The 21,660-nt window shown below is 46.8% G+C and overlaps 1 protein-coding gene across 1 annotated transcript in view; it reads right to left on the bottom strand.

Annotated features, from left to right (window-relative positions):
- Window positions 1–21,660, bottom strand: part of LOC119400443 (equilibrative nucleoside transporter 4) — a 173,176-nt gene that overhangs the window by 143,555 nt on the left and 7,961 nt on the right. Inside the window, exon 5 of the mRNA XM_037667483.2 lies at window positions 18,004–18,118. Within this exon, the coding sequence (XP_037523411.1) occupies window positions 18,004–18,118 (115 nt within the window). The remainder of the gene's footprint in view (window positions 1–18,003; window positions 18,119–21,660) is intronic.

Raw genomic sequence — 21,660 nt, 5'->3', positions numbered from 1 at the left:
ATCCGTGTCGTGGTGCCTGTACAACGCGATGGTCTTCACACACGTTAATTGACGCCCGCACGTGGCGGACATCTTAAAGAACAGCTGGGCTCCCGCTTAGACAAAAGTCAGTTTGGCAGATATAACGCCTGCCACGTGTCGTCGTAATTCTGTATACAACGCCACGATTGCGCGTAGCAAACTTTTTCTCGTGTTTAATCTGGCATCTCTTCTTCGATAACGGCTTCACGAATCCCTTGTAGTTTGCTTGGCCGAAAAGACAACCCTGACGCCATGGCACTCCCCCACCTTATTCAGCCCACGTGATAGGCCACGAATATACGGTAATCGGGCCGTTTCGTTCCAAGTCATATTACTTTGCCTTATAACCCTTTGGACATCGCTCCTTAGCTTTTTCATTAACTTTTCGCAGGTTTACGCAATAAAATAACTAGGATAGCATGCATCTCTTAGTTTTCCAACCTGCGGGGAGAAGCTTTCTCATGTTTGGGATGGCATAGTTTAATCAAGGCCGCCTTTGGGCATGAAAGTGCCTTCACCAATTTATAATGACCATATTTCAGCGATTAGTCGGAATACCACGAGTAGACGTGGTGTTGGTAATAAAAGAACAGGCGCAAATAAAAAAAAGTGAATGTAGCCATACTTCGTAATTTCGCACGTGGAATTTCAAACATTGGCGCACTGCCTGAACACCGTTATAATACTTACCATCTGCATGCTAAACTGTGAGGCTTGGGCCAACACAACTGAAACTCAGTATGCCTTGGTCAGAAAGGCTTCACGTGCCGGAACTCTCGACGTTGTTAGCAAATTCCCAAGATAGGAATGTCACAGACAAATAGAACCTCGTGACACCAGAAGCATGTGCGCTGAAACAACAGAAGGATTTGTAAGTGTCCACCTGTCATTCTCTTTTGTTACCTTGGAATGTGCAATAGCGGCAGCGAACACGTCTTGCAGATGTATGCTAACTAAATGCGAAATTGGAAAAAAAATGGACCGTGATTTTGGAGTCCCGCTCCATTCCGGTGGCAATATTCGGCATCTGGTTATGGGTCAATCACTTTCAATACGCCATCTGCAAGTCGGCAGACAGTGCGCGCAGCCGGGGAAGTGAATTAACACCTGACATCCCTTTCAGGCATATCAGGTTGCTATACACATGGATGCAATAAAGGGAGTCCCCTTCGTGATGGGGTGGCGGACTCTGAGCCACCAAGCTCCTAATTCGACCGCGCAGCATGCCTATGTAGACTAACTATTTTTTCGGAAGAAAAAATTGATAGCTTAAGAAGCAAGGAATTCGAAAGGGAGAAGGCAGGGAGGTTAACCAGACAGCCGTCCGGTTGGCTACCCTACGCCGGGGGAAAGGGAAGGGGAGTGGAAAGGTGGGAGAGACAGAGAGAGAGAGGGGAGCGAGAAAAAAAAAAGAAAGGAAATGAGTTAAAGCACAAAAGTGCTTTAACTGCCTTGTGGGCCGACGAGCGATGGGGACGGTGCTCCAGCAGCATCTGCACGAAGAGCGGCCCATCGTCCAATCGTCGCATCGAATCAGAAAGCTAACATTCTATCTGAGCTTTGCGGTAGAGTCAATGTGGTTTTTATTCAATTTAGTTTCTGTTCTTTCCCCATTTTCTCGGCTATTAATCCTCTAACCGCCTTCAACAAATGTCTACCGCGAACACATTTTCCTTTCCCGTACAACCCCTAAAACTTAGGAGTTCCTGTAGGCCAGCGCCCAAGCATACATTCGTGCGGATAATTTTTAAATAAAACATACTCCGTCGTTTCCCCAGCTTTCCTACAGCAAGTACGTGCCCCCTTTCCCTTACTGTATCGCGCTTTGCCTCTGCGCGTACTCTGAATGATGATAAAACGCCTCCATTTCGGCACTTACTCACAGCCGAGGACGCGCGTGTCGCCATCTAGCGGCAAGCAAATGAAGCCTCTTTAGGGCTCGCCCGCCCAGCATATGCGTAGCAAGCGAGTAGCGACGCTTGCACTTCCTTCCCGTCAGCTTTCTAGTGCTTCCCCGTAAACAAGTATCGATCATTTACATACGATTGCCATACAGTACGTTTCAAAGGCAAATCTGGCCTGCTCCATTTTTTCTACGGTGAGGTTTCCACCGACGAACGCCCGTAGCAACAGCCGGCAACAGTGCCAGGCACTGATGACTGAGCGGCAGGGTGCTGCCATCTATCGACAACGCTCGGGTGCTAGATTTTCGCGCGCATGTTGATGGAGCAGGTTTCGTGAACACTCGAGTCACCCACGGAAAAATTACAGGACCTTTAGCTAAGGCTACGGAGAGCACAGCCTCTCACGGGACACTCATTAAATTGCTTTGACGTCGATCGCATTGTTACTTCGAAACCGCTGTTAAATTTTTCGTCAAAGCACTCGAAAGTTGTAAAAAACGGCATCGCCATGTCTTGCCTTAAGTCAGCCCTCATTAAGTCGTGTGAGCACAAAATGAGTGATAGCTTTAAGGCACAGGTTACACGTCTTTTAGATGTAGGGTATCCTCGTGATGCAGTGGCCACGGTCGCTGAACGTTTAAAGAAGTCTATTGTGTTAAGTCCGAGCATGGTTGCAGAAAGCGATAGGAAGAAACGTGTCGTAGGTATACCGTACATTCATTCGCGTATCTCACAGGCTAAAGAAAGTAGGAACTAGATACGGCGTTAATGTTGTTTTCACGGCTGCCAATAAGCTAGGTAAGATTTGTGCCGCTGTGCACAGGAAGAATGAGGGAGTAAAAGACAAGAAGCGGACCGATATTTGTTTCGTAAAACACACCAAAAAATTCACTGATTGCCGTACGAGTGTGGTATATAAGATCCCTTTCAGCTGCGGCCGCTTCTACGTAGGACAGACGGGCCGATGCATTAACCAGAGATCGTTGGAACATAAGTGATCGCTAACAGGAGGCTCACCTTCTAATCTATCTTTACATTGTCGAGATTGTAAGTGCACGCCAAAATTTGATGAATGCGCAGTATTGTACCGGCATAGAAATGAAGAAACGCGCCTGATGATTGAAGCATGGCATATCGAGAATAGTGGTAGCGCATGCGTGAGCCAACCGTCGATTAACTTGCATAAAGATGAAATCAAATGCCTTAACAGTTATCTTCCACGTAGACCGCCCCGCGTGCCGGATTGATAGGTTCGCCTGTTGCATGGGCATGCGCAGATAAGTTTTCGTGTCTTCTTTCTTTTCAGCCGTTGTGCGTCTCTTCAGTTGTTAGTCGGCGTTTGTGGTGTCCTGAATTGTTACTTCCTTGTTCCCTTTTGGGCGCCTAGACATCACCACTGGTTCGACACGCTGAGACTTGTTCGCCGAGCTGTTCATTCATCCTAACGCACTTTAACGTGTGATCCACTGTTAATTCACCTTCGATTGCCTTTAATTGCCCTCATAACCCTGTGTTGTTTTCCTCGTTTTTTCTGGTCCGTGCCCACCGGCAGCGCATCACAAGCACGAAGGCGTACCAACTAGCCCCTATTGCCGCCTTATTGACCTCAAATCACATTTTATAGACCTTACGCACTGATTATCCCTTCTAATCATTTGGCATGCCCTTACTACCCTAAAGGGACACTGAAGTGGAACAGTGAGTTGGTTCAGACTTACAAATTATACTCTTACAAGTTCAGCGTCGTTCACCACCATAGGTTTTTAATAGATGAGAAGATCAATGTCAAAAGTTTCACCCGTAAATTTCCCGCCGAAATCTCCGATCGCGAAGTCATGGATTTCAAAGTGTTTCTTTAGTATTTTGGCCACATCGGCTCGACGAAATTTCCTGAAACTTGGTAAGCTTAGTCTCCAGCTCCCCCAGTAGACAATGTACTTCATTTCTACCGATTAGCAATTCCGTAGGCCGCAGTAGACGCCGTCAAAATCTATGACGTCGTGACGACTGGTGCGAGGAACTTCAAGGTGGCGTCGCCAGCAGCATTTTCTTTTTGCGCATTTCCGCGCTTGCCAAGCGTCTTCTCGCAGCAGCGTGGTATTTTTTTTTTTTTTTGCTATCGCAAAGGAGTAATTTAATTATACGAGAAAAATCCTTTTCCTCTTTCCCGTCTTGAAGCTTTCTGCACTTCACCCGGTGTCGCAGTATCTCCGGGATCGGCCCATCTGGCTTTTGGTTCCAATCGTATTCACGCCACTGGACGCCAGGTTTTTTAATTCATGAACTTTCGCCTTAATAAACTTATATTCTTTTCATAATCAAACAGAATGAAACGAGTTCAAGCGCTCCATTTTTACGGAAGCAACATGAAGAGAACGCAGACGGGACAAGTCTTCCGTCTGCTTCGTGATGCTTTTGTTAGAATGAACGTATTGCAACTTTCCTTTTATGGACATGTCCCGAGCTACAAGCGGCTTGCCGACGCCACCTGCAGCGTGCGGCATTTCAGCACACTAGGCCTCCTGGATGTTTTGTCCGCATCATAGCTCCCTCTTGGGCCTTATGGAGGAAACACGGCTGCACAATATTGTGTAAAGTGTATTGATGCCGCCGTAGGGCAAACCAAGGAGGTTTAAATAAATCTTGCTGGAGTGGAGGCCGCCTTTACTTACCAATGGGCCGCAGTGAAGCCGCGCCGCGCGCGCGGCTGCCATCTTGCCATAACGGGAGCTAAAGCGCACCCGCCGCGCTGACTGCGTCTCTCCGCCGTGGTTTTTAACGGCTATGGCGAGCGTTAAGGGAGAAGTTGTCAAGAATAAGAAGCCAAATGGCAGATAAGAATGCAGTCAGTTTTATTCTGTCTCTTTTGGCGTTTTCCTTGCAAGCATGCACCGACGAAGGGTCTGCATCACTGATTTTTTAAAATAATCGTCCTCGTAAGAACACACCTCATGTGTGCATTTTTCATGTGACGGAGTCTTATGCATACGTCGAGTTCGGCCACTTTCTTTGATCGGAATATAAATGTGGGTGTCCAAAGCACCACACTCAAGGATATGCTCATCAAGGCTGAAAGCCATTTCTTTTCTCAAGACAGGCTCAAAACCTCCAAAACCAATAGTTTTGGCTTTGCATGGACGTGCTTCAAATATGGGCATTCAGCTTGCAGTCGACACTATTTCAATAGACATATAGCTTTTCGATACTATTTCGTTAGCTCGGCTCTCTCTTATCCTGTCAATGAATCAATTAAAAACGTCCAAGTGGCATCCTAAGTCGTAAGTTTAAGCCAGCGAGCATATACACATGCAGTCTGCCATCCTGCATTACAGTCCCAAAGTCCACATATATGACCACTTAATCGCCCACAATCTCAACATGCTTCCTCAATTGTCATCAACAATGAAAGTACAGTACAGATTCTTTAAAGAATATGTGCGGCATTGGGCTAGCTTTCTCGAGACAGGGACTCATCTGTGAAGTCAGCATTTCCTTTGGTGGAATTCTGTGTACTGTTCTCGTATAGCGCGCTCTGCTGACAGTGCTCGATTAAACTTCAAGTGTACATGCTCATAAGCTGATGGAGAATGGAAGTGCAGCGTTAACGCAAACACCCGAAGCTCGGATGGATACGTGCCTTTCTGTCCTTTTCGTGACCTGTGGAGGGGTTGCTGTATGTATGGGGTAAGACTGCAGTGAACATCCCCATGCCCTGCTCAGACATGAGCTTTTGATCCTTGATCTCCTTTGTGAGGGTCGAGCTTCGCTCTTTTTGGTCAGTCTGCAATTTCTTTGCTGCAGAATTTTATTCTTGAGCTGCTTTATCTCCCCTTGGGAAACCTGAAGCATTTCTTTGTAATGCAACTCTCACATCTTCAACAACTTTTTCAATTTGAACACGCATAACGGCCAGAGTACCCCGGCGCCTCGGTTACGGTCGCTTTATTTGCAGCTGGAACAAGCATTGCACAGTTTAGACCTACTGGTACGTTTTACTCGCTGCACTTCATAAATCAAAATACAAATAACAAAAGAAAAGACACGAATGTAAGAAGAAACAGGTAATTGTGTATTGCCCAAATGACGTTACTTTTACCTCGTAGTTGCCAGCTACCCTTTTATAACACAACAGGGCAACCGATAACGAAATCTGGGGAGTCGCCTATTTATATAATTTCAACGAAATAGCAAACGGTGCGTTCTTTTCCTATTCGTGCCAGTGGTATCAACAAGCACAAGAATGTGTATCGCTGGGTTTTGCAAGTGTTTTACAAATGCGTCAAGCACAGTCGGACAACTCCCGAGTCGCAGCCTAGTCCGTTCGAAACAATTCGGCGAGAAGTGCCTCTAACATATGTCATAGCCGTCTTTTGGCTTCCAGACTTTCCGTCAAACAGCCTGCCCCGACGTGATTCGAACATTTGGGTCCTTAAGAAACCGGTAAGAAAAAAAGAATGACCGTCAGATGTGAAATTAGAGACAGATTGCGATCGAGCTGTCAGCTTGTGTTCCGGCATATAGAGAAGTTTTCATCAAGCTCGAAATGATCTGCTTACGAGTGAAACTTCATCCCAGAGTACCTTTCCGCTCGATTTATGTAGCCGTATGCGACGCGCGATGCACCCAACAACGTCCGGACGCCACCACGCCAGAGAACAGCTGCAGCATGCGTTGCGGAAGACGCGCTTTCTGCCTATGGCAAAGTGGCGGCGCGCGGTTTCAGCTGAGGGGCGCCTCCTCCGCTTCAGCTAATTTATTTTAACCTCCTTGGGGCAAACTAACTAAGTTATAAAAAAACTTTCCCAGCTTTCGGTACTTCTGAGCCCCAGCGCCTCAATGTAGCGAGCCTGAGAAAAAAAGTCATGGTTTCGCCGCAAGGGCGAAGCAATGAATGCTATAGCAACAAATTGTAATGTCACACAAACAACGGCAAGCAACTCAGAACTTGCAGTGCACTAGGCAAGCACAAAGGTTACGTAAAGAACACGCGCAGGACGAGCGCGAACTGTCACCGCTCGACACTAGCAGCGCGCTGCTCAAACACAATAACGTACGAAACGAACGCACAGGTATACACAGGACGAGGGCGAAGTAACAACTCTCACAGTAACTTTGTCTTTGAGCAGCGCGCTTCAAGTCTTGACTATGCACAACCAACTGCCCCAACTTTGGCTCTTCTAGCTAACAGCTCACTCCTTTCGCAAACGCGGCCGCTGCAGCGAGCAAAGTGGCCTTCGTGTGCTCTGTAACTGCAACACAAACTGTGCTGTGAAAGAACAAGACGTACAATACGCCCCCCTCACGATATAAGCGCGCGCGCACGGGAGACAATGCCCTGTAGGGCAGGTGGTACAGGTAGGTGGCGTGCGCACATCGCAACTTCGGTGAACACCGAGCGAGCGATGACCTTCAAAGCGCGCTGTTCCAGCCATCTCGCTGGTGATAAAGAGAATAGGCTGAAGCGCCTCCGAGTTCTGCGTACCGCCAGCGGTAAATGGTGTATATAAATAGCTCGCCGTTGGTATGCTGAAGGACGTATGCTCCGTGGTCGAGTCATCTAACGGCGCGCGCTGCGGAGCGAGGGGTCGCATGTTCAAAACCCCGGTCACGCGATTAGGAAAATATTCCTTCTGAATTATTTTTGTGGCGTATATATATATATATATATATATATATATATATATATATATATACACACGGGCCATGACGGCCATGGCGACGGTAAAAACCAGCCGAGAGTGTGCATATAATTGCTATCGCAATGAAACCATACAGGGGGATGGCGGTGGTGTTGCAGCAGATGAAGCCTCGCACGCTTGACGGGAAACGCATCTCATGTGTTGCCGCTTTACTAAGGGTGTGCCCCCGAGCAGTTATCAATTTGCTGTCTCGCAGGAAGTCAAACAACAGACGTGTCCTTCTGACTATTACATAGGTCGATCACGTTTCTGGGTGTTTTGTTTAGACGGGTTGGAGTTAATTACGGAACATCCTCCATTTCGCTCTGCTCCACACAAGGCAGATTTATTCAATATGCTCATAAATTATACTTTCAACAACCAGTACCAGGTAAACTGCAGCTGCGTGTATGTAATAAATGATGGTCAAGTCGGAAGAGTATTTTAGGAGACATTCGACACCTGTTATTTCGTTTGCTAGGCACAAAGTAATTTGGGCTACAAATCTTTAAGAAAACGCCCTCAACAATTGAACAAGAAAGGCTCGATTGGTTTGCGAAAAGAATAGCTCAACTCACCACATCCGGAGACAGCCGAGTGAATCATTTTGCAAGTTAGTTTTTTTTTTTAAATACTGCTGCCATGTTGAGAACGTGAATCACTTTTTTTGTTAATGTCACGGTCGTGTGTTGCATGGCCGGACGTTGAAAGCAGCGCCCACATATACTACGCGGACAAAGTAAGCATCTTTTCGTAATATTATGGAGAAAAACGAAACGCGCTTCTCTGGCTCCTCCGCTATTTTGACCCTAGCAAGGGCCCAAACTAAATTTTTGTCTCTCTCTCTCTCTCTCGTGCTCTACACACAGTTGAAAATGTAGCACTGCGTGAAGGATTGACATAATGACGGTTGATCGCGGACTTCCATGTCATATTGGTGCTCTTGAAGCTTACTTCGAAGGTTGTGATTTTCGTCGTATGCGACCCGATCAAAATAGAAAGAAAGAAAGGAAAAAGAAAGAAAGAAAGAAAGAAAGAAAAGAAAGAAAGGAAGAAAGAAAGAAAGAAAGAAAGAAAGAAAGGAAAAAGAAAGAAAGAAAGAAAGAAAAGAAGGAAAGAAAGAAAAGAAAGAAAGAAAGAAAAGAAAGAAAGGAAGAAAGAAAGAAACGAAAAAGAAAGAAAGAAAGAAAGGAAAAAGAAAGAAAGAAAGAAAGAAAGAAAGAAAGAAAAAGAAAGAAAGAAAAAAGAAAGAAAAAGAAAGAAAGAAAGAAAGAAAGAAAGGAAAAAAGAAAAGAAAGAAAGAGAAGAAAGAAAGAAGGAAAAAGAAAAGAAAGAAAGAAAGAAAGAAAAGAAGGAAAGAAAAGAAAGAAAGAAAGAGAAAAGAAAGAAAGGAAAGAAAGAAAGAAAGGAAAAGAAAGAAAGAAAGAAAGAAAGAAAGAAGAAAGGAAAAGAAAAGAAAGAAAAGAAAGAAAGGAGAAAAGAAAGAAAGAAAGAGAAGGAAAAAGAAGAAAGAAAGAAGAAAGGAAAAAGAAAAGAAAGAAAGAAAGAAGAGAAAGAAAGAAAGAAAGAAAGAAAAAAGAAGAAAGAAAGAAAGAAGAAAGAAAGAAAGAAAGAAGAAAGAAAGAAAAAGAAGAAAGAAAGGAAAGAAAGAAAGAAGAAAGAAAAGAAAAGAAAGAAGAAAGAAGAAAGAAGAAAGAAGAAAGAAGAAAGAAAGAAAAGAAGAAAGAAAAAGAAGAAAAGAAAGAAAGAAAGGAAGAAAGAAAGGAAGAAAGAAAGAAAGAAAGAAAGAAAGAAAAGAAAGAAAGAAAGAAGAAAGAAAGAAAGAAAGAAGAGAAGAAAGAAAGAAAGAAGAAAGAGAAAGAAGAAAAGAAAGAAGGAAAAAGAAAGAAAGAAAGAAGAAAAGAAAGAAAGAAGAAGAAAAGAAAGAAGAAGAAAGAAAGAAAGAAAGAAAGAAAGAAAGAAAGAAAGAAAGAAAGAAAGAAAGAAAGAAAGAAAGAAAGAAAGAAAGAAAGGAAGAAAGAAAAGAAAGAAATGAGAAAAGAAAGAAGCAGAAACGACTGAAAAGATTGAAATAGAAATAAAACAAGTAAACATCGCCAAGCGCCAATCACAAAATTACGTGGCTGCGCATAGTATGCGTCCAGCACCTTGGCTGAAAAACAGAACAGCGTTACTGAACAAAACGATACGATGGTTCAGAAAGTAACGGAGCGCATGTCCCTGGGAGGAATGGGAAAACTCGGCAACTCGCCCCGTCTGGCGGCACCATCGGTTACCATGGCGAACTTCGAGCTGGACGCTTTATGTCCTCCTCTAAAGAAAATAGGCAGAAAAAGAAATTTCAGAAAAGTGGGCGCTTGTCGCCTGGCGGCCACGTACGCCCGAGGCGCCATGTCTGTTTGCTGTTCATTGATGTGTTGGGAACAATTTCGACGAGCCAGCTTTCGAAACACAAAGAGTGGACGAAAAGCTAGAGCGGGAAATACTTTGCTTCTACTCCACCGTGCGAGACACAAAGGGAGGCACTTTACGGCAAGCGCAGCGGTTGTCGTCATGACGAGGTTACTGTACTGGTGTCCAACAACAAAGCAGCCTGAGGCAAAACAAATATACGGCCTGTTACTGCTAGATCGAAACGTACGAAAACGCTAAACAAGCGAAAAGAGTAAAGATGGCCACATTATACAGTCGTGACGACGGACGTGAACCTTCAGAATGTAAGCAAAAGGCCCGTCTCAAAAAAGAATGCAACGTAAAGAAAAAAGGGAGTTCACGACAGATCGGCGAGATGAGTGGAGAGATACAGGCACACACGCGAAAGCTAGAAACAAGGAAGGCATTGTCGTGACAATGAAGATGACCCTTCTAGAAAAGAAAAAGGCGTGAAGCGTACGCCACACGGAAGAGACGACTTACCTTCAAAATAAAGTATGCTGCCTACGCGAGAGAATAAAACTTAAAAAAAAAGAACGAGCGGGAAAACAAATATGGAGCAAGAAATGGCAGTCTGGACGACGACGCCCCTTCAGCAGGACAACAGGGCTGCGCCAACATCCTGAAGCGACGAGCTCCTTTCAAAATAAACAGTTGAGGCAGGGTACGAAGGAAGGAGGCCGCTACCTACGACTCGGAAAACTAGAACAAACAAAGAGAAAAGAAAGAGAAAAGCTTAGCAGCCGCGACAATGATGATGACCCTTGAAAAAAAGATTCACCTCGTCACGGAAATGCCTTCCTCCCAGGCTTTGTCGTCCCGGTAGTCGGCAGCACACCTACAAATGCTGTCGTAAATTTGACACGAAGCGTTTAGAAACAAAAAGCCAACAGAGAGAGATGCGGCACCAAGCGGAGGAATAGGTAACGAAGCGAGGAAACGTTCAAACTGGCTCGCTCGAACAAAACGCGCTTCGGGGGCAGCGTGAAGAGCAAATAAACCGTAAGGCGATTTTGACGGGCCGCAGACCAACCTTTATGTTGACGGAGGCAGAGGGCTTGATTTCTGCTCGCAGAATATGTGGTCAGGAAAGACAAAAGTTGACGTGCGATAATGGAAGCATTTCCTCACGAATGAACGTGAAAAAGGAAGAAGAAGCTAAATTGCCGGCGAAGGCAGACGCCTTTCCTTCACGTGTCCTCTCTGAACCTTCTTTTGTCATGCTACTTCGAGGGATGCCTAGGAATGCAGGTGGTGGTGGATGTGGTGATGCTGCAGCAGGACTGGAGCATCTCATGCTTTGATAGTAGGGGTGCGTCACCAGGTGTTATCAGCGCCGTGCCTTGCAGGAAGGCAGTCATTAATCACCCAACTCTCTTCCTGGCAACCGCGGGCCAATCAGGCAAAACAACGTATTCGGAATACTTGACGTGTGCGCAGAAAAACGAAACGCGAATTTTTTTACTGCGCTTCACCAACCCCGTCATGCACGTATTTAGCACAGCGCGTGAATGGTTGGCGTCTCCCCCCCCCTCCTTTTTCTTTTCTTTTCAAAGGCGAAAGCCTTAAGTACCTCACCGCACGCAGGCCTTGAAAACGCAGCGTCCGGTACAAAAACGATCTCGCGCGCATTGAGATATTAAAACCAGGGTTCGAGCCGGAATGAAACAAGGCACTCTGCGTGGCAGTCAATTATTCTACCATAAAGCAACTGCAGCACTTCAAACTTATTCTGAAAAAGACCCTATACAGGCGCCATAAACCGTAAGGCGAATGCATTAGGAGATAATGATAATAATTTCTGAAATTTTACGTGCCAAACAAAGATATCATTGTGGAGGGCTTCGAAAATGTCGACCACCTGGGGTTCCTTAACGTGCACCTAAGTATACACAGGCTCCACGATATTCTCCTCCATCGAAAATGCATGAGAGAGTTTCTTTTCTGGGCGCGGCACTTTAGGGGTCTGGCTTATGGTGTGGTCCCATGGTGTCGCAGTTTTCAATACAGGCCTAAAACAATGCGAACAATGCTCAAAATCAATGCAAAATAATCTAACAAGGTCTAAAATAATATAAACTACAGAAATAGCCAAGATTTAGTCGCAATAATTGGCCTAAGATCGCGAAAAAACGCCAGGCCTGCGCTGAAACCGCAGCACAATCACAGCAAAAGCTGGAAGAGCGGCGTTTCTAGAGCCCGTTGTAAGCTCTCTTCGGGCTACAATACAAGTACACTAGCAAGGTACCCACTACGCCATAAATCACAATTTTTGTGAAGTTGGGAAGCACCTACTAAGCCATTATTCGTCATTCTGCGGAGAAGCGAGGCACCAGCTACACGTCTGTAAGGCATTATGTGCACTTTGTTGGCGCGACGACTGATGACGATGAAGAATTATGGCTCAGCCCTTTGTAATGGGTTGCAATCTTTAACGGCCCACCAGTTATGTAATTTGCATTGGGTGACGCCCGGTCGCTATTTCCCTCTCCCGTCATGCTGTATAACATACGTTGACGTGGGAGAGAGACGGGGGGGGGGGGGGGGGCGAAGAACATTATTGAGACCCCGAGGAAATGGATCATGCTCTCATGGGCTTCCTTCGCAACCAATACAAGTGCATTTGCGAGGAACCCACTACGCTATAAATCAATGTAATTTTTTAGAAGTAGGGAAGCAGGCATTATGCCATTTTTCGTCATTCTACGGAGAGCCGTGGTACCTGCTAAACGCATGTGCAACAAAGCGCATTATGCGCTTTGTTGATGCTGTGCCTGATGACGATGAAGCATTATGGCGGAGCTCTTTGTAATGGGTTGGAAGCATTCAACAACATATTCGTTGCGCAATTCGCATTGTGTGACGCCTGGTTACAAAATTCGCGTTGTGCGACGCTTGGTGCTTATTTTACTCTTCTACCACGCTATATTGCATATGCTAATGTGGTTCCTTCCGGACATGAAGCCTGTATAGGGTCTTTTTGCAAAGCAGTTTCAAGCACAGGCATGGCTCAGAAGTTGAATGCTGGACTCCCACGCAGAGGACCCAGGTTCGAACCTCGTTCCATTCTGGAATTTTTTTCTTATTTCGTTTTTTTCTTATTTCGAGCGATAGTGGTTACGGACACCGGCGGCGGCGGACAACTACGGCGCCAAAAACGGCCGCTGAAATGATCTCATAACAGCTTTCGCTGTCAAACGCTTCTGAAACATGCGGCTGATACCCTCGCCGTGCAAGAGAGGGCGCCACCGCCTCGGCAAGCGCTCTTGACGAGGCGGTAGCCAGCACCAAGGGAATCGCTGTGTTGCCGTGCTATGCACGTCCTAAGGTTTCGCGCTAGTTGTGCTGCATTAAGGGCAGGATTTAGATTAACACCAAGACCAACACAAGAACGACATGTTTTTTGAAGGAAAGGGCGAGAAGAGCGCTGCCCGAAGAAAGCAAAACCTAATCAGTGTTTAACAATGTGATTCCAAAGATAAGTGCGACTGCAGCTCCTGATGCAACACCGAGTGGCCGCAGAGTGCAATAAAGCTTTGGTAACGTACATTTAATGCAAAGAAATAACGAAATAGTGAGAAACAACAGATATTCCTACGCGACGCAAATAACTGACCAGACCAGTGCGCATGCGCTTGTAAGTTCTGTCATAAACCAGCGAACTTCACTGCGACATGTGAATGCACGAAACTACTATTTCTGCACAATAGTTTGAATGCGACAGTGACGCGTACTGATGAGCAGCGCTGGTCAGGTGCAACTTACCAACATCAGATGGCAATCTCCTTTCTCGAGGCAAGGATTTAAATGCGCTTATACCCTGTTGGTCACTGCACATGCACATCGCTGTATATACATGGGTTCCATATCACTCAATAAACAGTTGGTAGTGAGCGCTGTGTGTGGTCTTGAGTATATGCTTGTGTGAATGAGGGAGTGCGCCTAATTACTTCCTTATAAAGAAACCACCGAGCTAAAGTTTCCTTTTCTTGACGTCAGTGCAGGCCGTTGTCATGGCATCGCCGCCACGTGACTCCCTTCTCTCCGTACCCCCATGCTGTCGTCGTCACGCTGTCGTGCCGTTTACCAAGACGTGCCGACGATAACTCATCATCAAACGCCGGTATGACGTCACCTTCGAAAGCATTACTATACTCGCGGACAACTTTTCTTGGCAATGAAGGGAGAGCTATACGGGGGAGGAGCTCCTGCACATCTACGCGGAGTAGTCCGGTTTCGCACCCCTGTGGACAGTGATGGCTGCGTGCAATCAGCGTTTCATACCGATGCCGACGCCGCTTAGCGTTAGAGGCACACGTAAAAGGCGCGACTTACTCATGCGTCCAATAACGCAAAGTGACAACGTATAAAGTAAAACAGATACAAATACTTCACAGGTGTGAGCTGCGTCCTGTCTTAAAGAGCTACATGTCGAGTATTTTACAGCGAAAGATGCTATGAAATCACAACGGCAGTGGGGTAGTTGTCCGCCGTCACCGGTGTCCGTAACCACTATCGCGCGAAATAAGATAAAAAAAAATTAAAGCGAGAAAAAATTTTCTAGGAACGTCGGCCGCTCTTACTGGCTATCATCATCAACCAAGCATGAACACTTCTAACAGCGGGTAAAGCTCCACGCCCTTGACTACGCTTTTCAAGATCAAGCGATGGCGTCAATCTGGGCGACAGATACTATATACCGGTGGCGCGTGTTATCTTTTGCTTCCACCCACCACCTACCTAGCCACAGGTAAGCAGCCACTCTGTACTCTGTGGGGGTGCTATCACCCCCTGCAAAGCCGTTTGCGCCTCATGGCGCACGCGCGTCTCGCGGATAGGCCGCAGTTAGGTCAAACAGCCGCCGGGTTAGGTTAGGTTAGGCCGGCGCATAGAAAACAGCAACGAGTCTCTTTTGGGTTCGGCGGCGTGGACGTCTGCCGTGGTGGGTCCGTGGGGGACGATACCGCGGCTCGTTTCCCGCGGGCCCCTCGTGGTGAGTCGCCGACGTCGCATTGTATGTCTTATGTCGTCTTGAGTGTGTGTTATGTTTTCCGTGTATTGTATAAGCATTGTATAAAGTGTAGTGGGGAAGAGAGACAGCGAGACAGCATCGAGTAGGAGTGGAAGAAGACCAAAACGAAGAGCCGATCGAGAGCGCGCGTTACAGTGTTTGACACCGCTGAACCCAGGCCTCTGGTTTTGTTAATAAACCCCCTTATAATTTGGTGGAGGTGCTGGGTACCCTTCGAAGCTGGATCTACGAAGCCGCACCTTACCTCCAGTGTCAGCAATGCCGGAAGAATCCACCAACCAAGGTACCTCCCAGATTCCAGCCACTGCATGTCCCGGCGTGTTGCCACTGCGTCACCCGCCGATCTTCAGCGGCACTGACGACCAAGACGTTGAGGAGTGGTTGGCTACATACCACAAGGTGAGCGCAGCGAACAAGTGGGACGATGCGGCTAAGCTGACTTATGTTAGCTTTTACTTGGCCGGCGTCGCTAGTCTCTGGTTGCGGAATCACGAAGCTGATATTACCAGCTGGGCTTCGTTCAAGACGGCCTTTTCAGAAGTCTTCGACTTCTGAAAAAAAAATTTCTACGAACGGATGGGATTTGAAGCCGGGCCCGCTGCGTGGCAGTCGAATATTCTTCCACAGAGCCATACTTCTGCTTTAAACTCCTAACGGTACTTGCTTGGGCCAGTTGGTATATATTCATTGTTACTTGTTGCGCACCACTTTCAGGACGAAGACTGAACCACACGCGAAAATGTCCTATACAGGTGTCATGTAGGGCAAGCAATCGTGTGAAAATATGCAATATAGTATAGAAGAGTAAAAAAAAATCCGGCAGATCTCGCGTACCGTGGGAGTCGATGTTATGCGAAGCATGCGGCAGGTAGGTGACTGTGGCGTAACTTTTTTTTTACTGAGCGACACGTTGCAAAATGACGCTAAAGATATGTATAAATTTTAAACGCACACATACATATGGTGAAGAGCCGCATATGTGTTATATAACCAGTTGTTTACGGTTGGGTAACGCTGCCAATGACAACGTGAGTATTGCCAACACCAGAAGTGGTAAGCTGATATGTAGTGCTTATACGTTTCCCGAGAACGCACGCACGTTTCACGAACCCGTGTGTATGTGTACAACAAGTTCTTCACAGTTCTTGAACAAGGGCATCATCACCGTGATCAGTGAGCACCAGCAGCTGGTCATGACTTATAGGATCCGGTCGTTATCGTGGTGACGAGGGGTCCATGTGTAGTGAAGTATGTGGTATAGTAGAGCTTTTGGAATTCGTGGATGCCTCGGTTATTTCGTCGACAAATTGTCTGTCGACCGAGTCGGCGACATGTCGGAACCTGAAGACACCCTTCGCGTTGGTGAGGTATTGGCCGTTGAGGCTGGTAGGCCAAATAGTGCTACGTAGACCAACATCAGTGGATGGTGTTTGTCATATTCGTAGACTACCTGGGCGTATGTGGCCTACGTAGCCTAGTCTAGAAAGCGGCTGTCAATCAATCTGGCATCATCCTCGGTCAGCATGAGGTCATCGCCCAGCCTCGTAAGAAATGAAGAGGACACTGCGTCGTTCTGGTGGACGAAGTGCACTTTACGTTGCGGTGATGTCGATATCATATGTAACGTTCGTTAATGTACAGGGTCGAGCAATGCTTCAATATAGCTTGCTGAATCATAGGAATACTAACGTAATGTTTATTAGACTGCTATAAAAGCGGAGCCAACACTGGAACTACAGACGTTAATCTGATATGACGCCTGTATCGTAGGAGTACACATCGTAGGAGCATCATGTAGTGTTTATTGCTTTCTTGTAAAATTAGATAGCCAGCACCACAACCACAATTGACGTTGCACCGATATTACGCCTGCGTAGGCTGTTTTTCCAAAGCAGTTTATAGACCTGGTGTGGCTCAGTGGTAGGATACCTGATTGCCACACAGAATGCTTGGGTTCGATTCCTGCTGGGATCCTAATTTTAATTCTCTCCATTCGGCAAGTCAACGCTGCCGATGTTGGTTTTTCTTAACGCTCTCGCATTTAAGTTACCAATGTCTGTTCTCGCCGTTCCCGGGTAGATATAAACTGTCAATCACCTGTGGCGCATACCCGTACACCGCGGCCCGTGGTAAACGGGTATGTGCCACAGGTGCTCAGTGGAAAGGGTTTGACGACGTACGCGACAGGATTTTAACGTTATTCATGTCATGACCAGGTGATCATATTCGTCAAATCGTCTTACCCTCCCATGCAAATTTTGGTCTACACCAAGTTAAGGAGGCGATCATGAGAGCACCCAGACGTAGGCGGCTAGATAGATAGATAGATAGATAGATAGATACGTAGATAGAAACGCTCAAAGTGCCAGAGGTTCGCTAAGAAATGCTTCGCATTTAATAACAACCAGGCGTCACATAATGCCTTACAGATGTGTAGCGGGTACCTGGCTTTTCCGCAGAATGACGAATAATGGCACAGTGGGTGCTTCCCTACTTCATGAAAGTTACGATGATTTAGGACGTAGTGGGTACCCTGCATGTGTACTTGTATTAGTTGCCCCAAGAGAGTCTACAACGGGCTCTAGAGAGGCCGCTCTTCCAGCTTTCGCTGTGACTGTGCTGCGTGTTCAGTGCAGGCCTGGCCATTTTTTTAGTAAAGGAGTACTTTAATAAAAGAGTATTTTTTATATCTCACGCAGAATATACGGGCCCAATTGTGGGACTACATTCATTAGTGGTATGATACGCGCGATTTGGATCGGTAGCCTTTGCTTCATTGCCAAGAAGTGCTGGCCGCCAGTATAGTGCGATCAGTTGATTAGGGCGCGTGAGCTATTTGACTACTCTGACAGTCATCTTGGGCGGTTCTAATGTGTTGGACCCTGTGAGAGGAGAGGAGGCCAAGCCAAGTAAGCGGAGTGAAAGAAAAGCCTACCAGTCCAACATCCTCGGTCGGTTCCAGCAGGATTCGGCTGTGGAGGACGTCGTCTCCATCGGATTTGCCCTCTTCGGCAGCAGCGGCGCACAGGTCCAAGTAGAAGCGCACAAACCTTCACAGAGACGCCACATTTGGTATACGTCATAATTTTCACCACACATTCCTCTGAATTCTCTGAGATGGCACTCGCCCACTATGATATCAGATGTAAGATTCGACGCGCGTAGTTCAGACGCAGCAGATATATGAATACTCGAGGATTGCTAACATTTTCAGATAAAGCGGCATGTACTGACACTCCATGTATGCTCATCTTTTCTTCCGCGAGAACGTTTTTTTTTTTTTCTGCTTGTTTTACCTGACTTGTGGTTTCAAACTTGTGATGGTTTTTATGTTATGAAGCGGCCTGTAACTTACCTTTGGCTAAATTTTTAATAGCAATGTCACAATTACAGCACAACATACAGCAGCTGATAGAGGAAGTAGCGTTTACTAACTCGTCACGTACGCAAGTGGTACCCTTCACTAACTGTGATACGCTAAGTAGTAACGACAATACTTACTACCTCTAAAGAAGCAAACGTTAGCGAAAAGTGTAAATGGGTCAAAGGGGTAGTAAACGCTGCAGTTACTATGTTTCCTTACTACCTTTTTTTTAAGAGTGCACAAGGTAATGAAAAGCGTGGAGGAAGAAAACACAGTTGGCGTTGGCACGAAAGAAGCATGCGTGCGATGATGGCTCAATGGCATCGGGCTGCCTTTGCGAAGCAGCCATGCAGGGGCGTAGCCAGGGAGGGGGGGGGGGGGTTGAACTCCGCCTCCCTCCCCCGAAATTTTTCGATTTCGCATGTGCATATATACACGCACACATACAAACGCACGCACGAACATACAAAAAGCATGGTTGACTCCCCCCCCTTGACGAAAAAAATTCCTGGCTACGCTTCTGCAGCAATGGTCGGGAACACCCGTCGTATAGTTCGTAAATAAAACCTTAGAAGTCGTTCGAATGAGTGAGCCTCTGTTCTACGTAATGAAATGACGACATACTACATATACTGTCGGCTCATGAGTGTTCTAAACGGCACGTTTTAAGTGCGCTGCTGTCTGCGGAGCCCTTTACTTGAGTCTACAGGTATACCCTCGGGCGCGCTTTCGTACCTTGCTCGGTCAACCGGATCCTCACGAAAACCCCTGGATTCTAAGAGGGTTGGGCTAGTTGGTAGTGGCTGACTTGAGACGTAACGAAATAGCGCACAAATAGACCTCGTACGTCGTCTTTTAAATGCGAAGCATTTGTTAGCGAACTTCAGGCACTTTGGCCGTTTTTGTCTGTCTGTCTGTCTGTCTGTCTGTCTGTCTGTCTGTCTGTCTGTCTGTCTGTCTGTCTGTCTGTCTGTCTGTCTGTCTGTCTGTCTGTCTGTCTGTCTGTCTGTCTGTCTGTCTGTCTGTCTGTCTGTCTGTCTGTCTGTCTGTCTGTCTGTCTGTCTGTCTGTCTGTCTGTCTGTCTGTCGTCTGTCTGTCTGTCTGTCTGTCTGTCTGTCTGTCTGTCTGTCTGTCTGTCTGTCTGTCTGTCTGTCTGTCTGTCTGTCTGTCTGTCTGTCTGTCTGTCTGTCTGTCTGTCTGTCTGTCTGTCTGTCTGTCTGTCTGTCTGTCTGTCTGTCTGTCTGTCTGTCTGTCTGTCTGTCTGTCTGTCTGTCTGTCTGTCTGTCTGTCTGTCTGTCTGTCTGTCTGTCTGTCTGTCTGTCTGTCTGTCTGTCTGTCTGTCTGTCTGTCTGTCTGTCCTGTCTGTCTGTCTGTCTGTCTGTCTGTCTGTCTGTCTGTCTGTCTGTCTGTCTGTCTGTCTGTCTGTCTGTCTGTCTGTCTGTCTGTCTGTCTGTCTGTCTGTCTGTCTGTCTGTCTGTCTGTCTGTCTGTCTGTCTGTCTGTCTGTCTGTCTGTCTGTCTGTCTGTCTGTCTGTCTGTCTGTCTGTCTGTCTGTCTGTCTGTCTGTCTGTCTGTCGTCTGTCTGTCTGTCTGTCTGTCTGTCTGTCTGTCTGTCTGTCTGTCTGTCTGTCTGTCTGTCTGTCTGTCTGTCTGTCTGTCTGTCTGTCTGTCTGTCTGTCTGTCTGTCTGTCTGTCTGTCTGTCTGTCTGTCTGTCTGTCTGTCTGGTCTGGTCTGGTCTGGTCTGGTCTGGTCTGGTCTGGTCTGGTCTGGTCTGGTCTGGTCTGGTCTGGTCTGGTCTGGTCTGGTCTGGTCTGGTCTGTCTGTCTGTCTGTCTGTCTGTCTGTCTGTCTGGTCTGGTCTGGTCTGGTCTGGTCTGGTCTGTCTGTCTGTCTGTCTGTCTGTCTGTCTGTCTGTCTGGTCTGGTCTGGTCTGGTCTGGTCTGGTCTGGTCTGTCTGTCTGTCTGTCTGTCTGTCTGTCTGTCTGTCTGTCTACGTCTACGTCTGGGCGCTCTCCTGGTCGTCTCCATAACTTGTAATATACCAAAATTCGCATAGGAGGGGATCAGTGTATGACGAACACGATTCATTGGTCCTGACATGGATAACTCAAAATGCCTGCCGCGGACGTCATGAAATCCTTTCCCTCAGTCACGTGTTGACCCGCATACCACAGTTCATGCTATCCGGGTATGTGCCACAGGTGATTCACAGTCTCAATCAACACATTAACGGCGAACATACACATTGAAATGCAAGGCAAGCGAGGGAACTGAAGACAGAACACCCCTGGAAGACGCTCGACTACCATCCACTCGTCCACGTGGTCCGCCGGAATGACGCAGTGTTCTCTTCATTTCATATGAGGCTGGGCGATGGCTTCATGTGACCAAGAATGACGTCAGATTGACTGAGAGCAACGTTTGACTGAGAGCCGCTTTGTGACACGCGAAGAAGCCGCCGCTAAGTGCCCTGACGGCACACGGCTATACTGCAGCGATGCGGACGTCGTAATAGCCGATCATGTCACTTGGGAATTGTCTCTTAAATGCCGCAGTGTAACTCCAACAATGAGTTTTTTCACATAGAATTATCTGCTAAAACGAAAAATACAAGAATATTGCATACTGGTTAACAGTGAACTGTTATGTTTTGTGTGGGCATTTCAATTGCATGGATACTTGTGTTTTGTGAAATTTTGCGTTGAGTGGACAGAATATTGTATTGAAGAGCTTGGACTGAATGCGTGAGTACTGTACTATGTGCCTTTGTATAACCTTGAGTTTGTTTTCTACTTCGCGACGACAACCATTGTGCAAGAGAAGAGGAGTAGCCGGCGCCACGCATTAGCACCAACCTCTCCTTATATACATTTAATAAAAAAAAGCGGACGTCGACCGCTATAACTCACGTTGCCTAGCTCGACTCTGCGGACGTGTTATGTCACCCCGCATGGGATAGCATAACTGGCTCTAAGAACGGGCACGTACACAGGGATGCCCTGACCAAGGTGGCCAACATGAACACAAGCGACATTCAACATGAACACAAGCGACCCCCCCCCCCCCCCCCTGTGCGCACGCCTGTGAACCGCTTCATTCGGTGCCACAACCACAACAATCACCCCCCGCTCGTCGCTATCAACGTACAGTCTATGCACGCGCACGTGCACGACCTCGAAAAAGACGCTCTGCTCACAGAAATTGGCATGTTAGCATTTTCTGAAACCTG

This window comes from Rhipicephalus sanguineus, chromosome 7 (genome assembly GCF_013339695.2).
Source record: "Rhipicephalus sanguineus isolate Rsan-2018 chromosome 7, BIME_Rsan_1.4, whole genome shotgun sequence".
Lineage (NCBI taxonomy): Eukaryota > Metazoa > Arthropoda > Arachnida > Ixodida > Ixodidae > Rhipicephalus > Rhipicephalus sanguineus.
This window is presented reverse-complemented; position numbering and strand designations above follow the sequence as displayed.